The 21423-nt window shown below is 50.5% G+C and overlaps 1 protein-coding gene across 1 annotated transcript in view; it reads left to right on the top strand.

Annotated features, from left to right (window-relative positions):
• The first annotated feature begins 1972 nt into the window (after nucleotides 1-1972).
• LOC101858756 (microtubule-associated protein futsch) overlaps nucleotides 1973-21423 on the top strand; it is an 88119-nt gene continuing 68668 nt past the window's right edge. Inside the window, exon 1 of the mRNA XM_013090037.2 lies at nucleotides 1973-20398. Coding sequence (XP_012945491.2) covers nucleotides 4241-20398 — 16158 coding nt within the window. The 5' untranslated portion in view covers nucleotides 1973-4240. The remainder of the gene's footprint in view (nucleotides 20399-21423) is intronic.

Here is a 21423-nt window from a genome sequence, read left to right as displayed (position 1 = left end):
AGTTTTATAGGAAAGAGAGAGAGAGAGAGAGAGAGAGAGAGAGAGAGAGAGAGAGAGAGAGAGAGAGAGAGAGAGAGAGAGAGAGACGGACTGTCAGACTACAGACAGACAGACAGACAGACAGACAGACAGACAGACAGACAGACAGACAGACAGACAGACAGAGAACGAAGTTTTTGTTCACTGAAAAGATCTGCGGCCATGGCAGTGCCCGTTCTAGGATTTTATCATTTTAGTCTATGAGAAAACTCGAAGAGCCCTTTAATTTTCCAAAAAAGTACAACTGACAAATTCCGTGACAGAGTCATATAAGCGACGCTGTTCCCACGCACTCAGTAATGTGATAGTCGTATTTTGATAGCTGGATCTACATCTATAGAACCAAGGGCAAAGACTTTGAATTATATTATTCAAGAGAATTCCTGTTACGGATAGTTCTGTACCATAACAAATTATGTTAATTATCCTGACTTACTTGTGCAGCTTTCATTATTCATTCAGTTATATTTTTCATTCATTCATTCTTTCACTTTTTTCTTTTTAAAAAAATTTATTGGTGTATTTCTTTACTACAGCTTATTTCTCTGTTTCTGTTTTCATTTATTCTGTAGGCTATTTATCTTTTTATCATTTCATTCTTCTATACCCTTTTTTCTGCAACGACTAATAACACATTAGTTAATTCCGCTACTTTTTGTGTTTTGTTTTCGTAAGAATTTCACGACTCAAGCATCACAATTAGGTCATATAAGTACGTAAGATTAGAAGTGTTACAAGAGAGTAACGAATACAAACAAGGAGAAGTGTAAGGGCGATACATCTCTCCCTCTATTTCTCTCTCTCTCTCTCTCTCTCTCTCTCTCTCTCTCTCTCTCTCTCTCTCTGTGTGTGTGTGTGTGTGTGTGTGTATGCGTTTATGTTTGTGTGTCTGTCTGTCTGTGTGTATGTGCGTTCGTGTGTGTTTTTGTTTATTTTTTAAAAATGGAAAAGGGTTTTCTGCTCTGGACGCATAGTTCTGTAGCTTTGAGTACCGTAAAATGTGTCGGTTTCTCGTTTTATTCAGTCTTATTCTTACCAAAGTCATACTTTCTATAATTTTTCGTTTTATAGACTTAGTACCTACTTTTGAGAAATTTGGCAAGCAAAATGTTGACTTTCACAACACATCAAGCTTTTTCCAATGTATTCCGTTGAGTGGGTAACGACTCCGAATAATCTTACAATTTTGATAGAGCAGAAGGAACATTAAAGGTTTCTGACCTCATGATTTAAGTAACTCAAAACGGCCGTAAATATCAGATAGAACTGTGTACTTCTAAGGTTACGATTTGTACCGGCATGTCGTCAGCCATCTGGTACAATAAATGTGCCTAGCCAAAAAAAATTCTTAAAATTTTTTTATTTTTTAAAAGTTTTATTTTAATTTGTTTTATCGGTTGATGTGTTCAAAATTATGTTATTAAAATTAAAGTTATAATGTTAAAAAAGCAAGAAAGCAAGAAAGAATACTTAATGTAGGTACATTTGTTAGAAGAATGATACAGTGTTTTCTCTCTCCTATACAATTTTACTTTGTGGGCCTGATACATTTTGACACCTTGCGGACAATATCTGATACCGTTATTTCAGTAATAAGTGTTGGCTATTCATATCTGTAATACTCTATCACTGGGAGCAGCAGCTGTTTGAGACTAGCCTTTTTCCATTGTGTTTTAACTTTCTTTGTATTATCGATCTGAAAGTCGTCTCATGTTGACAGCTGTAGCTTTGATGTTGCTATAACAGGTGCTGTATATATTCCTCCCCCTCCCTCCTCTCTCCCTCTCTCGTTCTCTTCCTGTCTCTCTTTCTCTCTTTCTCTGTCTGTCTGTCTGTCTGTCTGTCTGTCTGTCTGTCTGTCTGTCTGTCTCTCTCTCTCTCTCTCTCTCTCTCTCTCTCTCTCTCTCTCTCTCTCTCTTTCTCTCTCTATCACCCTTGATGCAGGCTACTGCTACTGGCATTATCTGTTATTATAACTTTTATTTTCCCTGTGTCTCCCACAGACTCAAACCGCTCCCATCCCCCTGTACCCCCACACACTCTTGTGAGTGGACCAGTTACCACCCTCAACGACAGGGCAGCATCTAAGACTGTTGGAGCTGAAGGAAACTGTCATATCTTCGTAGATAACACCACAAACGGAAACAACAACAACAACAACAACAATAATAACAATAATAACAACGATAACAATAACAATAGCAACAGTAGAAGCAGCAGCAACAACAACAACCACAGCAACAGTCGCTGCAGTTTCAGTCGCAACAATAACAGTGATATCAACAGCAACCGCAACGTAACTTTCTATGACTCTAGTACAGCCCAGAAGAACGTCGTTGATCCCCCACCAATCACAGCACATCCTACAAGTGTATACCCCACACGCCACAGTAAATCACCTGCCGATTCGAGCCACTTTGAAGAGTTCACCACTCGAGCGACATTGTCAAATGCAGGAGACATTCCTTCTCTCTACGCGCCCACGCTAGAACGCCGGGTCGCAGAATTGAGAGGGGACAATCGACCCTCTGTCCCGAGTCACCAACCCTCGAGCTCCCCTCGGGAGACGCAACAATTCCTCGACAAAAGCGCAACCAAGCCACCGCATCTCTCGTCAGATCTCCGTGTTCACGACAGCGATTGTGTTTCCAGCTCGGGAACTTGTCGAGATCAAATTCCCACGCAAGAATCTGTCGTAAACGGACCGGGCCATTTGTCGACAGGTGATAAAATCGTTACAGTTACAGGCTGGACCCACGATAACAAACGCACGACTCAGAGGGAAGGCACGCAGGAATGTGTCACTCTAGGTGCTAGTACACAGTGTGTTTCAGAGCGCGTGTTTGTTGACACAGCACAACGGGTAAAGAAGGAGGCAGGATTCAACACAGTAGATGACTCATCGTCCCTCTATGACGTGTCGCCGTGTCACACAGCACTAGACTCGGGCACTGAGTGCGTTATCACAACCCCTCGAGAAGGTGGAGTCGAAACTGCGCTTGTTTCAGCCTCGAGAGATTCTGATTCTCCCACACTCGTGAATGACTCGCTCGTAGATAGGCGAGTGACCGAACAAGAGGACGATTCCCCTCATTTGAATACACGCGCGGGAAATTCGCCCTGTGTCTGGTCTTTGACATCGTCAAGGGACCTAAGCGAAGGTCAAGTGGTAGAGAGACGTGAGCACGGACGAGAAGCGAGATGTGAGAAGCGAGAGAACGCGGGAAAAGGACGAGAGAACGCAGAGGGTGAAGATGATGCCAGCGAGTCGTCGAGTGAGAAAAAGAGAGAAGATTTTTCATCTGAACCAAGCTCGGCGTGGGCCTCAAGAGGCAATACCCGGGGTGCTGTTCCCAGTGGTCAAGGAAGGGGAAAGGCCAGACCGGCGGGTGGTGTGAGTGGACAAAGACACAGGCTCGACCAGTGTCAGGATGTGAGGAAAACCAGACCCCACCACTTCCCCAACAGGACACGGTGTCGCAGCTCTTCCTCATCAGTGTCTGAGGCCAGTGATAGGAACACCCGCCAATCGCCCGTCGACCAGCACGCGCCTCCCCTCACACGCGAAGGACGCGAGACGGACTGGGCCGGGGTCAAGGGGTGTAATCAGCGGGATAGCCGTCGTTTGGCCGGAGGAATTAGCGGCAAAGGCGGTAAGCCATACCCTGGTCTGAGGCCTTTCGCAAAAGGGGACGCAACTCGATTTGTTGAAGGAAGATCGAAGGCTGTAATCAGGGCTAGTGATAAAACAGAAAAGCGATCAGCGAGAGACGGAGGGGCACACGGGTCGTCATCTGATCACAGACGTAGCTGCGACCAGAGACGTAACTGCGATACGACTACTTGGCCTAGTGGTCAGTCTACTGAGCCAGGAGGCTCCCCTCGCTCTACAGCCAGCGTCGACCGGAATTCTTCACGAACCGGAAGTCCCAGGCGAGGTGTCGTTGTGCGCCACACCCGGGCCAGTCTACTACGTCAGCGGGGAGCTCAGTGCGCCGGCTCACAGAACGCCCCGAGTAGCGGACCTTCCGCCGATCTTAAAGGACTGTTCGCCCCACCGCGGTATTCTCCAGAGAGAAATTACCGGCCACCAATCCCTATAGACAGAGTGAATTCTGGTCGTAAATCTTCCTCTTCTTCTCTGTCGCCAAAATCCGACCGGAATGTTACACGACCAAGACCCTCAAACGCTTCAGTGAGAATGGCGGAGAAGGTGACTATAAATAGACCTGGGCACTTAGCAACAAAGAGAGTGAATAAAACAGCGACATTTAGTGGGTCAACTGTTCGTAATGTGCAGAGAGAAAGCAGTGTGGAGTCTTCGTGTTCAGAACAGGTGGGAGATGATTCTGCGAAGACGACGAGTTTCGTTCGTCAAGGAGCCGCATCGCAGAAAGGGAAATCCTTGCGCGGTGCTTTGAAGGAGAAGAAATGTTCTACAGGTGTCAGGGGAGAAGCCATGATGGCTACAGCACCTGGAGACAGATCGGCGGCGTCCTTGACGACGAAAACACGCGAGAAAAGCGCGAGACAAGCCGGGGTGACTGGGGCTACCGTCAGCAAGACAGGAAGGTCGAATGTCTCGTCGTCGTCGTCGTCGTCGTTTCGGACTGTCAAAAGTGACCCCGCCCACCCGAGAAAAACTCAGTCGGACAGTAACGCAACTGACCTTGACATCGGCAAAAGTAAACCCGCACGAAAGACCCAAACAACATCGTCCATCTCGAGAAAGGTTTCTACCAAAGAGAACATCTGTAATGAACCTGGTTCTGCCGCTACATCACCCCGAGTGAGCAGAAAACGTAACGGGAACGGTGTGACGTCATCTGCCGACGTTCTGTCACCTCTGCCATCACCTGGTGACCTCGAGAAAGAGGTCAAAAAGTTCATTCTTGGGCACGAAGGTTCGGGTAAACGAAACGCCTCTCCGTCACCTCGGGGTCAGAGGTCAGTCTCTCGTTCCCCTGGTCCTATGTCCCTCAAGGTCAATCCACCGGGTGGGCGGGGCCAGAAAGGTCCTTCCAGAAGCCCTGCTTCGTCTACACGAAGTTCTATAGAAAGAGAAATTGTGGATAAAAATGTCCCCTCTAAAACTAGTCAATCTACTTTAAAACCTTCGTCTAAAGCATCTTCACCTTTATCACCGTCATCGTCGTCTTCCCAACCGTTATCATCTTCGCCGCCATCTGCTTCATCCTCGTCCATTCGTATGGTACCTCCAACCACAACAACATCGTCGTCTCGTCCGCAGTCACAACGATCGTCGTTATCACCCTGTCCTTCATCATCATCAGCTCGCTCCATCCCCCACCCTTCGACACCCACCAAGTCAGCGAACCCTCGCCAACCTTCCCGGGACTCGCCCTCGCTCCTACCCGTGGCGAGGCGCCAACCTAGCGAGGCACCAAACACTGTGAAGCATACCAAGAGTTCCTCATTACCGGCGGATCGCACGAAATCGGGAATTACCGCTGCTAAAATTAACGAATCGGGGATTCTTGTTAAGGGCACGAAAAAGGAGAAAGTGAACGCAAAGAAAAGTGGAGAAAAAATTGAGGCTCAAACTAAGAATGATAAGAGTTCTTTACTGGGCACTCGAAGTGGAGGCAGAGATGGAGACCTGGAAGGAAGAGATAACAAGGAGACTCATGCATTTAAAGCAGTTTCCGTTGTGTCTACAGCCGATAGCATTGATCAAATCGCCTCCCCCGAGTTCTGGAAAGAGAAAGACGAGTGTCCGATACAGCGAGAGGGTGAGGGGGAGAGGGAGGAGAAGGAGGGTCTGTCCTCCACTGACCGGAAAGGAATATCGATCTCATGTAATCATGTGACGTCTGGGATAGACGTTGAGGTGAGAGGTCACGGCGACGGTGATGCGGTATGCCCGGAGACTGATGAGAGGCGCCTATCTGGAGTGGACAGTGGCCGCCGACCAGGTCAAACGGAACAAAGCATGGACATTAACGGGCATATCGATCCCGCAGACTGGACCGAGCTGAGTGAAGTGCAGGCTATAATAGCAGTTGAGGAAACGAGCGGTCCCCAGTCCGCGGGGGAGAGAGAAGAGGGCGGCTTTAATCTGAGAAAGGTCAAATGTTCAGAAGGCAGTGAAAAGGTCAGTGGAGGTGGCCGCCATAGTGCTGAGGGCAAAGGTCAAACTAAGGTGGGAGGAGGAGGTAAACAGAGCCACCGGCAAAGCAAGCCAGCGATGAGCAAAAATGTCAAAGATATTGAAAACGGTCTCGTCAAAGAAAAATCGCCAACTCGCTCGATTGATGATGTTAAAAATGTCAAGCCTACGAGAGCAGGAAATAAAAAAGATGTTGTCAAAAAAATGTCTTCATTGTCCAATCCTGAGCAAACTTCAAAAGATCGTGGAACGGCCACCGCTAGGTCAGCTAAAGTAACAGAAAACCCCAAAAGAAATACGTGTACTTCAAACGAAGCACTCGGGGACGCAATTATTGAAGGCTCCGCAAAGGCTGTAAGGAGCGGTATAAGTCGAAAGAAAACACAGCCTGTCTCGGCCTCGACTCAAAAGAAGACACCCACAGAAGGTAGCGAGATGACTTCTAAAATTGAGAAATCTTCCTCGGTGGCCAAGACGTCAAAGATTGGGCAAGTCCGAAAATCATCGACGGTTTCAAGTAAAACTTCGACATCGAGCCGGACTCTTCAAACACGAGCTGGGCTCTCCTCAATAGCCAGGTTAACCCCATCCCCAAGACCTTGTTCGTCTGCGTCCGCTGCTTCTACCAGGGAAAGTTCTGTCGACAGTCGCTTCGACGATGACACTGCGTCAGTGACGTCAGGCCGGAGCTCTGTTACGTCAGTGAAGAGCTCAGTGACGTCACACAGTTCTCGCGCGAGCGACCCCAGCGAGGCTCGTGGAACGAGGTCGGCAAGAGATCCGAAATCTGTTGGAAAAGCCACGAGTGCAAACAACTCTAACAAAAGTGTCGTTGAGGCCAAGAAAAACACGACTCTTACATCAAAAGTTCCGACCTCCAGGTGTGGATCACAGACGATGAAGATCGCCTCGAGAACTGGTAGCCCCTTACAGGGCGGGAAGGTCGCGAGACAGCAGCAGATGGCCCACAACAAACAACACACCGAAGCGCCCTTGCCTCGGGGAGAAACAGAGTTCATTAATAGAAACTCCGATACAAAAGCAGGAAGGATTAAGGTGAAGAGCAATAAGATAAACACTGGAGCTTCGTTCGCGTCTGGTGGCGGGCGCGCAAAGAAGAAAAACACACCCTCAGCAGATGGCAGAAGGGAAGTAACTGGTGAAGACTTAACGAAATGCGCGAGTGTTGAGAAATGGCAGAGTTATCCCTCCGGGTATGTGCCTGAAGGTGAGGGGCCCACACAAGTCGAGGTTCTAGGCGGTGATGGGGAGAGGCGGGGAGACACCGATGAGAGAGGGGATGGGGAGAGAGAGGGAGACGCCGCCGATGAGAGAGGTGAAACAGGCAGCCACGTGCTGGTTGTGGCTAGTGAGAGGTCAGGGGTGAGTGACCGCGGGCAGAGACCGGCTCGCTTTCTCACGGGCGGTGGAGATTTAGTAGAGGGGTTGGCAGGTGTTCTGAGCCGGAATGATGTACCGGCGACTTCAGAATTCAATGGCCAAGTGGATGCAAATGATGTAATAGTTACCAAAGACAAAATGATTGTGGTAGAGGGATTTTTGACAAATGCTAAAATCACTGATGAATCAGCTCTGCGCTTGGAGGAAGAAGAAGAAGAAGAAGAAGAAGAAGAAGAAGAAGAAGAAGAAGAAGAAGAAGAAGAAGAAGAAGAAAAGCAACAACAGCAGCAGCAAAACCAACAACAAAATAGTAGTAGTGGCTATGACGTTGCCAGTATACCTACACTGAAGGCCAAAACATCAGTGACACCCACATCTCCCCCACCCGCCACCCCCCAGGTCCCACCAGGTGTAGAGATCACACGTGTGGACAGCGATAGCGCAGGCCCGTCAAGCACTCACGCCCGCGAAAACCCAGCACCCCCGCTAGCTTTACACCCGTCAGATACGTCTGTTTTCCCCATACATCGTGACGAAGCAGCCGCGACTTCTCCCTCCGTCCATGTTTTATCGGAACTTTCGTCTTCAAAGCCGCTCCCTTCCAGAACCACGCCGCACCCCTCCCCTCCCAACCCACAGAATATCCCCGCAGAGCTGTCGGAAAACCGCTCACAACCCCTTTCCCACCCGCCCTCTGAGTCTTCCTCTTCATCCCCCTACCCCGCCCATCACACCCCTGCCCCTCAATCTCCTGCCCCCCTCGCTCAGGCCTCGATAAACGGAGGCAAAGAAAAGATTCTGAGAGCAGCAGCAGGCTACGACGAGGAAGAAAACCTCTCGAACAGCTCTCGTATTTCCTCAAACGGCGGAGAATACACGCGGGGATTGAACGGCCGAGGGCTGGTCGAGTTCAGCGTGGCGAGTCGAGGGGAGGGGGAAGCGAAAAACCCCTCACAAAGAAATGAGCCGCCGCGAAGCAACGCCGAAATTATATCTGCAGAACAAGGAAGCGATGGTGAACGCGCGATTTGCTCGAAGACAGTTGTAGAAGGGGAAAGCGCGTGCGTATCGGGACCTGAACAACAACAACAACAACAACAAAAACAACAACAAGAGTTGATCACTCGTAAGCGTTCGGTGGATACTCACGGCCGCGGTGACAGTGATGAGAGTAATGCCTGTACTTCTCGTATTGTTGTCAGTGGTGACGCTGTGACTGAGGAGATATCACGTGACGAGGATTCTACTGATAGAGTTGTGTGTCACGTGACAAGTGTGTCTTCTGCGGAGCGGTACGATGCCCGGGAGTACGTGGCCGGACTTCTGGTTAGTGACGATGACCACTCTAGAACAGCTGACCAACGCATGGATAGAGAGAGAAGAGAAGAAGACTACGACGTCGTAAACCGAGGTAAATGTTCTTCCTTTCCTACTCCCTCTCCATCCCCCGCTGACCACTTCCTTGATAATGACGTCATGAAGGTCACTGCCCTTCAGGCCTCCACGATAGATGAGCCTGGCAGCAGCGCTAAATCGGACGTTCATTCAGATAGAAGGTGTGAGGTTACAAGAAACGCATCTCCGTCCGAACATAATAACAATCACAGTTCTAGAAACTTCGATAACCACGTCTTTGTTAGTGAGGGTGGGAGCCATGAGGTCCAACATAATAGTGAGCGATCCTTGACAACAACACCTGGGTTGGACTCGGGTCCATCTAGATCTGGACAACTACTGGACAGTGGTCACTCAAGAAGTACCGGTAGTGACTCACGCGTCTCTGAAACAGCTTTCCAGGGCCTTGGACTTGAAGCAAGGGCCGATGATGCTAGTGACGACTGCAATACAGGTCTTCAAAACAGCCAGCACACTGATCGTAACTGCTCAAAACGTAGCTGCTTAGAACCGTCCGCTGTCTCTCGTGACATTATCAAAGACCAGGGTGATCAATTTCAAACCCAAATTAACAATGGTCAGTTTGACCATTTCCCATCCCTCTCAAGTGAACAACATGGGGATTGTGATGACGTGGAGGGGGTCAGCGCACAATCGCAGGAAGAGTGTGAAGATGGTGATTATGATTACGATAACAGCTCTGGTCAAAACTCGGAGGAGCTTTCTATAAAGTCGTTTGCTGAAGATACGAAGGGGGAGAATGTTTTGGTTTCGGAGGGAGAGATAGGAAACGAAGGTATCGCTGAGGAAGAAGAAGGGGAGGAGGAGAAGGAGAAGGGGAGGGCAGGGAAGAGGGATCTCCCAGCTAAAGTAGATAGGGCGACGCCCAACGCTGCAAAAACTCTGGTGTGTGATAAGACGTGGTCTGAATCGCTCCCGTCAGCGGGAGATAGCACGGGGGAGAAGCCACGGAGTTTCAATATATTATTTTCTAGCGGCGTGCCACACTCAAACGTGCATGAGGTGAGGAGGAAAGAAGGAGAGGTGGAGGTTGAAGAAGAGGAAAGAGACAATGAACATGAACAGCGGAAAAGAGGAGAAAGAAGTTTAGAAGAAGTAGGAGGAGGAGGAGACGGAGGTTTGGTGTCGGAGATATACTGTGGGGAAACACACAGAGACAACCTCGAGGAGGGTGTTGGAGAGGCAGGAAGGAGTAATTTGGGATGTGAGGCGGGTGGCACGACTGTGTTGGTGGGTGAGCGTAGTGTGTACGACACGGCCATGGAGAGCGCGCTACACCTCGACTCGGCTGGTCTCGGAGATCTGAGCGACTCGGAGGGTGATAGCGCCTGTCCTGATTATGATAGTGTTAATGATAGCGACATCGAGAGAGACCAGGAAATGAGGTTTACTAGCTCAGCAGACAGGATGAAGGAGGGAAAGAACGAAGGAGGAGAAGGAGGAAAAGGTGATGGAAGAGAAGGAGGAGGAGACGGTATGGATGACTCGGATGCCAGTTCTGAGTCAAGTTTTCAGTCGGCTACTTCCGATATCTTGTTGGCAGCCGCGGCGCCGCTCACTCGTGAGATGGCGGAATTTGAAGGGTGTGGGACGAGCCGGGCGGGGGAGGGCATGGCGAGGAGAATCCGAGAGGGATCAGAGGACGATCCGTGGCTAGATGCACACTCGCCGGGGAGCAGTCCGGCCCGAGAGTGTGTTGCTCGGAGCACAGAACACACCAGGGCCAGCAGCAGTGAGGAGAGGTACTTGGACAGCAACATGCCGCTTACATCCACGCCTCGAGTGAGTGTACAACAGCAACAGCTACAACAGCAACGACGAGAGTTGCAACAGCAACAACAGCGACAACCGCACCGAGTTGTTTCTTCCAAACAACTATCGTCGAACTTTGATCCTCATCAAGAGCAACAACAACAGCAACAACAACAACAACAACAACAACAACAACAACAGCTACAACAACGACACATAAGCGTGCAGGAGTACCAGACGTCCAGCGGTGATGCTACAGTGGACATTACATCTTCTGTCCAGACGTCGCTCACAGTGTCCACCACATCATCAACCCGTGAGCCACACACTCAACACGTCTTTGGGAATAGAGCAGCGGCCAGTCACATCTCCCACCAACCGCCCCTCCTCCCTTACGGCATGACGCCGACGACACAGGAACGAGGGGTGGAGGTTTGTGAAGAAAGACGAGCTCAGGTTATTGTCAGAGCTAGGGTGAGTAAACCGACTCACTCTGCCGCCATCCCTACCTCCACCCCCAACGCCACCGCCGCCCCCAACACCACTGCTACCGCCGCCCCAACAACCCCCATTACCAACCCCCTTATCCCAACCCCCAACGTCACCCCCACCACGACAAAACGACCACCAGGACTGGAACCCCAGCCGTCGCGCGTGGTGTCGAGTGAACGTAGTATTCGGTGGCCGTGCCCTCAGCCTGGCACCCAGACAGGCCAGCGGGCGGGAGGGGACGGTGATGAGTCGTCCGACAGACATTATCATACACCGGCACAGCTCACAGGCGACAGCGGCTCACGGGCACGCGACACGAGAGAGGGGACGGAACTGTCACCTCACCAGCCTGACCCAACACACGGTCAATCGATGGTGAGTGGAGACCCACACAGCCAAGCGGTCACTTCACAGGTGATGGATGTACGTGCTTCACAAAGTAGTAGTAGCCAACAGCTGACCACCGCTAGTGGATTATCTCGGAGTTCTGAGGAGAGGGATGTGCGTGAGGTGGGGAGTGTGCCTGGTGCTAGCAGTACCTCTATGGTGCTTAAGTCTTCTGTTGTGAAAACCGCCACTTTGATTCTCAGTTCGGAGCAAGATACACAACCTCGTCCAGGTATGTTGTCCGAATATTCAGTAGCTTACTGCGGCTCAAATGTCAGTTCAAACCTGGCTTTAGGACAGGTGCCAAAATCTCTTCTTCCGTCATTTTCATCATTGTCATCGTCGTCCTTATCATCGCTCACATCGACCTGTGAGAGACCGTCCCGTCAGAGAAGGTCAAGGGGCGATAAGGTTCACTCAAATCTACCAGTGCGCTCTATGTCTGTGGAACCGATGAGTTCTGCCAAAGTGGCCATTTCCGATACGACGAGGCGCTGTCCCTCCCCTTCTGTTTTCACGTCTTCCTATATTGTTAACGTTAACCCCACTCGTGCGAGACGAGATTCATCAACCCATTCAGGACAGGCTCAAAGTCGAACGGAACAACAGCAACAACATCAGTCTTCACTTCAACATCACTCTAAACAGCATCAACAACGACAACAACGACAACAACAACAACAACAACAACAGCAACAACAGAAACAAACCGCTCAAGGCAAAAGTACCGTGCCAATTCGCTCAAATCAACAACAACAATTACCGCCATCTGGTGACAGAGAGAAATCCAAGGTCTCGTTCCCTCACACCCAGGCAGCCAAGATCGCTCAATCAGGAAATGAGACGACGCAAAATCCTAAGCCCCACCCCCACAAGACAGTGCCGTGGAACCAGCAGCAGACGGGCGAGGTCAAGGTCGCACACACGGGAGGCTCAGGTCGGACTTTACCACGCCCACCCACTAAAATCACCCCCTCGATCCACGGACAGCGGTCAGCAGCACCTCCTGTCCACCCCAAACCCCTGTCATCGTCATCGTCCACTGGCGAAGGGACCACGAGTGGGGGTGGACAACCAAAACAATCGAGCCTGAATAAAATGCAGAAAGTCGAGGTCAAAAGTCAGAAGCAGTCAGGCAGAAGCAGCAGCCCCGTGGTTACCAAGAAAAAAGGGAAGTGGTTGGAAAAAAGTAAACGTTTCCAAGCGGATGAGGATGATGAGTCCTCTGCCCCCTCCCCTGCCCCTGCCCCTAGTGCAAGCGACGACTGCATTGCTCGTGCACCGCCAACAAGCGTTTCGGGCACCGGAAACAGCAAAAAGGTCACGGAACAGAACAAGGTCAAACTGCGTGGTTCAAAGAGCGGGCTGGTGACTAGCGGCTTAACAGCTGGTAGTGGGAAACAGGTCGTGACGTCACGTGACACGTCACCGGGAACCAGGCCGCCTCCGAAACACCACGATGACAATTCTCACAGTAGTGGCTCGTGTGTAGTAGTTGAGAAGACCCCTGGTAGTGGAGGTCGGAGGTCAGCGGGACATGAAGTCCGCTCTGTCCGAAGACACACCCACCACCCGCAGTCGTCTTTGGCTATCGAAAAGACCTGGTCAGTCGAAAGTGACAGTTCCTCTGACTCTTCTCATTACGATGAGAATATTCCTTCAGTAATCGATGGAGTTTTACACGGGATAAGTCTCGAGCAACAGCAACAGCAGCATCTTCAACAACAACAACAACAGCAACAACAACAACAACAGCAACAGCAACAACAACAACAAGCGCAGTCTAAAATGCTGACATCGCTCAGCGGGCAAGATATCAAGACAAGCTTATTTGAAAGCGGATATATCTCGGACGTGCGATCACCCGTTCCGGAATTACCCGATTCGGAATCCGCGTACGTTCACTTGTCTCAGAGTGACTCGGAGTACGGCAGTGGTAACTTTACTCACGAGAGACCAGAGCGAGAGAGCGGAAGTGTGAGCTCGTCGTGTGACGGTTTGAGTAGCTCGGCCGGTGGTAGTAATGTGGAGCACACGGACGGATGGAAAGAATTACCCGTGTCTGTTGTAGTTTCGGGGAATCGCTCGCTTGGGGTTAATAGCACGACAAAGGTCAGTCAGGACAGTGAGAGTGCTCGTATGTTCCTTGCTCATGGTAAGAGCGATATCGGGGGAGGTGGAGACGGAGGAGTGGGAATGGACGAGGGTTTAATCAAAAACCCCGAGTTGTATTCATGTGAGACTGGGAGAAATAAAGGAGAGACCGAAGCAGAGAATGTAGGACATGCGATTCGTGTGTTTTCTGTTGGAGACATAGATAAATCACGCATGTCTTCTGTTCCGCCAAGCTCTGGATATAGTAGAACTGAAATGCTTGGTGAAAACTCTGACGTCAGCGGAGGGAAAGGGCGTGGGGGAGAGGATACCTTCTTCAGGGTAAGTGGGGAGAACAGAATTGAACCAGTACATTATGTTACCTCCTCCAAGCTTGGTCAAGTTATGAACGTTGGAGAAGTTGTTTGTGGTGCTGTGGTTGACCTTGCAGAGAGAAGGGAAGATGTAGACCGGGGCAAAACCTCTTTTGATCCATCTGTAAATCTTGACCCTTGCAATGTAAATGAAGGCGATGGAGCAGTGGAAGGAGGTAAGCAAGGCGTGTTAAGTGGCTGGGGGTCAGAAGAGTTAGGTGAGGGGAGGGAAAAACTTGCTCCCCAGACCGTGAGTGCCGCCGACACGGCGCACGCGCCTGTGTGTGGTGGCGGTCATATCACAACCTGCGGCGCCTTCCGCCCGCTCGAGTCATTAGCTCATCATCAAACTGGCCTCCCGTCCTCGGCGCGTGAGAGCGAGATGTGTGTAAGCACGTGCGCGGTGGGGGGAGCGGCCGACAATTACCAGCAGGCTCAGGGTATACGTAATGGTGAGCAACCCCACGCTACTCACCTTGACAATACAAAATCTCTCCTCCCCTCGTCGTCCGTAGCTCCTCAACACGAACCATCTGGGAAGGAGAAAGAGCTTTCCTCATCAGGCTTTCTTCTCATGAATGCACGTGCAACAGCCTCCTCGAGTCTATTGTCTGCTCACGACCCAGGCCTGTTAACCCATGCACGGGCGGGTCGCGAGGAGGGTGAGCAAGATTGTATTACTTCTCATAATTCTCACATACAAAGCCCCGAGGCTGTTGCAGTGCCGGATCGTGTGCTCAGCAATAAAGTCAACGAGGGTCTTGATGTCGCTGAAAACAGCACTCGTCACGGCACTACCACAAGCGGTGTGAGCAACAATACGGAAAAAATCTCAGCCCCTTTACCTCCTGATGGGAGAAACGCGAGTTATGAGAAGAATTCTTGGAAACACGACACCCTCGGGGTTCAAAGAACATACGAGGTGAATGTCAATGACAAGGGTAAGAAACCTCTTTCTGTGGATGGAGAGGACGTTACGAGGGGTAGATCAGACAGACAGAAGGAGGAGAAGGAGGTAGGAGCGGGTGAGCACTCGCCTCTTGAAGAGGATAACAAAACAGAACCGCCCGTATCCGTGCAAAGTGTAGTGAATTCGGGGATATTTTCGTCTTCGGATTCTAGCAGCAGTGAACCGTGCAAAGCGATGACCCCTGTGTTAGGACGCGTGCCTCCTCCACCATCCCCTCGTCGCGATAAAGCGGAAAAACGCCAAACTTCCACGAGTGTTGGTGGAGCCAAAACGTCTGTCTCAGAGGTCGGTGGTATTTCGGTAGACAGGTCTGGAGTAGCCGATGGTGGTGGTGGTGGTGGTAGTGGCGTTGTGTTTTCTGACAGCCAGAGAGCCGCATGTTCTACTGGTCAGTCCGTGGTGGGTGGCTCGCGTGGCCCCGTGCAGGTATCGGTTGTCTGTCAGCTGGTGGATGAGGAAGGTCACATAAAGGTCACTGGCCCAGCCTCCCCGGGGCAGAATTATGGAAAAAACGAAAGAGCTTCATTAAAACTGGTGGAGGGAAAACTTGGAGCTGATACTTTGGCTCATGCACACAACCCAATGACGTCACCTTTGGGGATAAGTGACCCAAGTGCGACCTTGACCCCTCAACTGAGTCCGGACACCCCGCGGAGGTCGCTGACGCGTCGCTCCGTGTCCCCGTCTCGTCCAGACGGCTCTAGAGAGCGAGACCCAGCAAGGGAAAAAAGTCCCCTCATCCTAGAACGAGTCCATGAGTTACAGAGGAGAATATCCTCCGGAGACGCCCCGCCGCAAGATATCGCTCGCTCCAAGTCTCCTGTTCCCCCAGAAGAGAGCGGGAATCTTGATCTCGTGAAGAAAATCCTGACATCTGCCGTGGCTTTGAACTCACCTTCTCCCACCACAGAGCCAAAAAGTACTCACTCTCTGTGCAAAGGCATGAAAGCCATTAGTCGGTGGAAGTCGGTTGTGAAAAAGTCGCGCGTGGTCGCCATTCGAGAGTCGCTCAAAGTGAAACTAAGTGGTCAAGAGGAAGGAAAAAACCCGCTCCCCGGCGCCCCCGTCTCGCCCACCCCACCCAGGAAGTACAAATGGGCCAGGGGGGACGCTGGGATATGGAAAAAGATATACTTGGACGAGTTACGGAAAGAATCAGCAATGATAAGGGGAGATGAGGAGTTTGATCCGAACAGCTCTTCTGCAGAGAAAGAATTCTCGACATCTCCAGATGTGGAAGTCTGTGAAGTGCTTGGGGTGAGAAGTACCTCGCCTAAGTTGATTCTAGAAAAGTCTCCGAGAAAAAGCACAACACTCAGCCAGCTTGACTCTCCTTCTGATAACAGAACGGGTGTGGAGAGTTCCGGAAGTGGCCCAGGAACAGCCAGGTCACGTGATGTTGTTGTCACAACAGGACAACCGGAACAGGAAGTGGGAGGCAAGCAGAGTGTTGTGGAGGGTGAAGTGTCGAAAGTGGAGCCCTCTAATGTCGGAGACAGGGGCAATAACACCCTCAACTTGCCAACACAAACTCCACCCGCGGGCCTCACAGACGGCACAGTCACCGACAGAGCGGCGAGTTTCAAGACTAGGTCAAGTTCAGAGATCGGGGTCAGTGGTACAGTTAGAAGTGGGAATAGTTTATCCCAGCTGGAGGACTCCTGCGTAACCAGGTCACAAGTCCCCACCGAGGGCGCAAATAACAAAACTGACACGGTTCCGGTTGTTGGGAAAGTCTTAACAGTAGCAGGAATGTGCGCAGTGAATTCTCGCCCTCGGCCAGAGAGTCTCGATCGAATACCCGGCGCAGAGAACACGAGCACAGTGGTACAGGACCAAAGGACAGTTTCGAATTTCGTGAAAGCCGTCTCGGGTAATGGTGTGTCTCAATCGAGTGACATCGATTTTTCGAAGAGACATGTCGATTCTACCCGGGATAAACAGGTTATCGATGGAGTCTCCTCGCCACAGCTACCCGCGGTGAGACCACGGAATTTTGGAGAGAGACAAACCTCTGATGAAACCGCCAAGTCAGCAGAAATGTCCCCAGTGGTTCAAGTTCGAAACATCTGTCTCTCTGAGGACCAAAGCTGTTCCGGTCAGGTTGGGACAAGTGTGAGAAAAAGTAGTTTAAAAGGTAGTGGAGATCCATTTGAGGAGAAAGAGCGAATTAATGTAGAGGCAAAATCGCCAGTGGTGGTACAAGGGGGAAGTGAACAAAGGCCATCTCGTGATGCGGCGGTTCCCCATAATAATAATATCTCTTTGTTCCCGATACCTGCACTCCCAACCGGTGGCCTCGCACAAAGCAATGTGAGAGGAGAGGAAAGGGGAAGCGCTGGCGTCTTATCACCAGGGGGTGATCGAGTTACCTCCCCGACCAGAGGTAGGGAACTTCTCCTCGCCAACTCGCCACAAACTAACTCAAAACCTGGCCCGGCAATAAAGGGACTTTCCCCAGACGTCAGTCAGGGTAACTCGACTAAACCCATCCCTGCCCCTTCATCGTCTGTGATACAGGAGTCTATTGATACAGATGAGACACGAGATGTTCCGCCAGCTAATTCTGTAGTGAAGATGAGAGAGCTAGAAAAGGGAGAAAAATCGGCAGTGGTTTTACAGCAAGCTTTGTCAACGAAATATGGCGAAGACGGGGAGGTGAAGTCCACGGGCTTTCAGCGAAGTACGCAAGCTGCAGAAAAACAGAAAAGTAGTTATGGTGCTACGGTTGTGGATGAGAAGGGTTTGAATCTCGTGTCAGAATGTCACACGGCCGCCCCAGCTGACAGTCAAAACAAACCCCCTGTCTTGTCTAACGCTTCACACAGATCAGCTGATCAGTTTTCCTCTGAGCCTCGGGGGAAAAACATGAGCTCAGCCAGCATGTCACGTCGAGTGGACGTGCGGAGAGCGGGGTCAGTACCCCCGTCAGGGAGCCCGGGTGATAATTCCGACAGCGAGAGCCATCTACCGACCACGGGTCGGCGGGGTACAGTTGGAGAAACGCCGAGCTTCCCCGAGAGTTCTGGAATGTGTTTAAGCCAAGAAAACAGCGATAAGCGCGGCGGAGAAGGGCAAATGCCCACTGTGTTATCACCGACAGGGGGCGCTATCACTGAAGTTGTAAGCTTATCAACCAGGCATGGGTCTTTAAGCCTGAAAAAAGATGATGATGATTTGGAAGAGGGTCTTCTTCCCCCAGTCAACACAGCGAGTGTCAGTCGTAACCTATCTGAGGTCTCCGACAAACTCGCTTGTGAGAAACATGAATCAGACGAAACTTCTCTCGTTGCGGTGAACGCGAGCGGAGCTGGGCCAGCAGAGAGAGGCGAGGGCGAGGGCGAGGGCGAGAGAGAGGGCGTTCCCCCCGACATGCCACCCCCTAGTGAGGACCAAGACCAGAAGGCACCAGGGAAGAAATATACGTGGCCGACAGTGGCCGAGAGTCTGAAGCGCTTCCAGAAGTCTATCGCAGCGACCTCGCCGAGCATGGGCCATCTGCAGAGGTCCAGGGAACAGCGGTGCGTCACGAACAGTATTATCAACAACAACAATAACAATAACAACACAAACAATATGGCTGCCGTACGCAAGGACGTAGCCTTCAAAAGGCCAACGGAACATGGGAGTCCAAGGCCAAGTCAGAAGGGAGTTCCTTGTGGTGGTAAAACAACGTCGTCAGACACTCAAGACGGGGAGAGGGGTGTGGCGGAGGTGAGACAAATGTCACTGTCCGAGAGGAGACACGCAGATGACGACAGTCTACCTGTGACCAACAGCACAGATGGACTTGCGAGTGTCAAACAGAACCAGATAAAACCGGTCAAACCACGTGGTGCCCCACCTCCTGTCATGCCGAAAAGTGTGTCTGGGTTCCCTCGAACAACTAGACCAGTTCCTGTGCCAATTTCTGTTGAACCGAGCTCACCTTTGTCCGATAGCCCCAGGGCTAACATCGACGCAACAAAAGAAGATTTGAGCCAAGAACCGTCCCCTTCAGGCTCTCTCAGCCCGGTGAGGGAGAAGGTCTTACCTCCGTCTCCAGTGATAAAGTTATGTCCTTTAGCCGTGTCCAAATCTCCACTAAGAACACCGACGCCAGAGAGGAGAATCACATCTATTCCCGGATTTCCTCCAAAATCTGTGACACCGCAGGATGACGCTTCTGTTCCTTCTGTGTCCACATTGGGATCTGCCAAATCTGATGATGTCAAAGCCACGCCCCCAATAGCTGCTCACAGCACACACGACATTGTTTCTATCTCTACCAGTTCAAAGGTCAGCTCACAAGATAGCGAGATAACTCAGGAAACTGTCGTTTCTAAGCTGAAATCTCCAAATGTTACGGTGTCTTCGACGCGTTCAGACTCCGCTGTGAGTGCACATGTGCCGCCAGTATCGTCCGTCCTTCCCTCCAGTGGACTAGATCAATGTCTCCCCACCAATCTGGATATCTCGACACCTCACTCATCACGTGACGCCCAGTCTCCGCCCACCACGTCCATCTCCATGCCTGAGGGGCGGGGACTTCACAAGCGATTGGAATACTCACCACCGACAACAACCTCGGGGCATGCTCAGGATATTGCTGATATTGCTGCTGCTGCATCCACTACCACATCCACATCCAAACCAACAACAACAGCATCATCACTTACACAGTCTGTAGTGCCGGCTTCTACAACTACAACAACGTCATCTTCATCATCGACAACTACTCCATTACCACCACAAGCAACAACATCACCTTCAGCCATGTCGACACCACCAACAAAACCAACACTTACAATGCCAGTTACTTCAACAGAAGCTGCAGCAACCCCCACATCTCCAAACTTATCTCCACCAAATCTATCTCCTCCACCAAACCTATCCACACCACCAAATCTATTCACCACACCACCAACACTCTCCCCACAACCAACACCACCGTCGCTTCACCCACCTTCATCCCCTCCACCACAAACAAAAGCATCACCGTCCTCACCACCGACAGCAACAACAGAATCCCCAACATCATCCTCATCACCATCATCATCAACAACAACAGCAACAGTAACCAGCCCAGTATCCCCGTCACCACCATCACCGCCACCAATAGCAGCAGCAGCCACCCTAGCAGTAGCATCATCCCCGCCATCATCACCATCATCAACAACAACTACAGCACCATCCTCGAGCCCCATGTCTCCGCCGGAACCTGTCCTGGTGTGTTCCCCCCGGCCCGGCCCCCGCCGCCACTCCCTCAGTGCTAAGCTCATCAGCGTCTCTGTGTGGGACACCCACGACGGGGACAAGACACTCAGACCTTCCAGGCGGCTCTGGGACCCGGACGACAAACCGGTGAGTAACAGTTGTTTCTACTTTTTTCTCTAATAGGCTTGTGTGTGGTTGTTTGTGTCACGTGGTGATCCTCATCTCGGATGGGAAACCGATGAGTAGTGGGTGGTTGGCGGGTGCTCTGGTGTGGTTTGCTTCTTCTTTCCTATCAAACATCTATCGTCCTTATCTCCCCTTCTTCTTTTCTATGTTTGTTACTCTCTTGCAACACCTCTAATCTTCAGGCGCTCATACGACCTTATGCAGTTGCGAGCTTCGTAAAACCTTTACTAAAACTAAACTAAACGAATGAGTTGTGGCTACTAATTCTTTAATAGGCTTGTGTGTGGCTGTTGGCGTCACGGGATCTTCATCATTCTTGAACTTTTATGGTTGTTTATGTCACGTGAACTCTTAGGGTTGTTTATGTCACGTGAACTCTTATGCTTGTTTCTGTCACGTGAACTCCCAGGGTTGTTTATGTCACGTGATCGTCGTCACATATCTCGCCGACGCCTTCGAAATTATCTAAATTGTGTCAATAGCGGCATGGAAACATTGAAAATAAAAAGTATCTGTGTGCACAAATGTGGTCGTTTGTATCAAATGATGGTAATCACTTTTGTAACCTGGGCAAGCTTAAGTTACAGTTTGTGTCACGAGATCATCACCACACAATTGTCACTGGTGCTTGTTATTGTCGTTTGTATCACGTGGTTGCAATCACATGTTTTTGTTCTTGGGCTTACTATAGTTACAGTTTGAGTCACGTGGTCGTAATCACGTCGACTTGTCTGCGTTTTATTAAGGTTGTTTGTGTGACGTGGTCATCATCATGCTGACTTGTTACCTTTGTGTGGAGTGTGTATGTATTATGTGTCATTTCTCTCTTCGTTTTTTACTCTGAATTATTTCTTTGTTCAAAGGTTCTACGAATTTTGATGTGAGTGAGAATGTGTTTGTGTATTTTTGTATATATGTTTTTATGAGCAAAAGAGAGAGAAAGAGGGGAGTGGGGACGGACGAGTGAAAGTATTTGTGTATTTGAT

This window comes from Aplysia californica, unplaced genomic scaffold (genome assembly GCF_000002075.1).
Source record: "Aplysia californica isolate F4 #8 unplaced genomic scaffold, AplCal3.0 scaffold01119, whole genome shotgun sequence".
Lineage (NCBI taxonomy): Eukaryota > Metazoa > Mollusca > Gastropoda > Aplysiida > Aplysiidae > Aplysia > Aplysia californica.
This window is presented reverse-complemented; position numbering and strand designations above follow the sequence as displayed.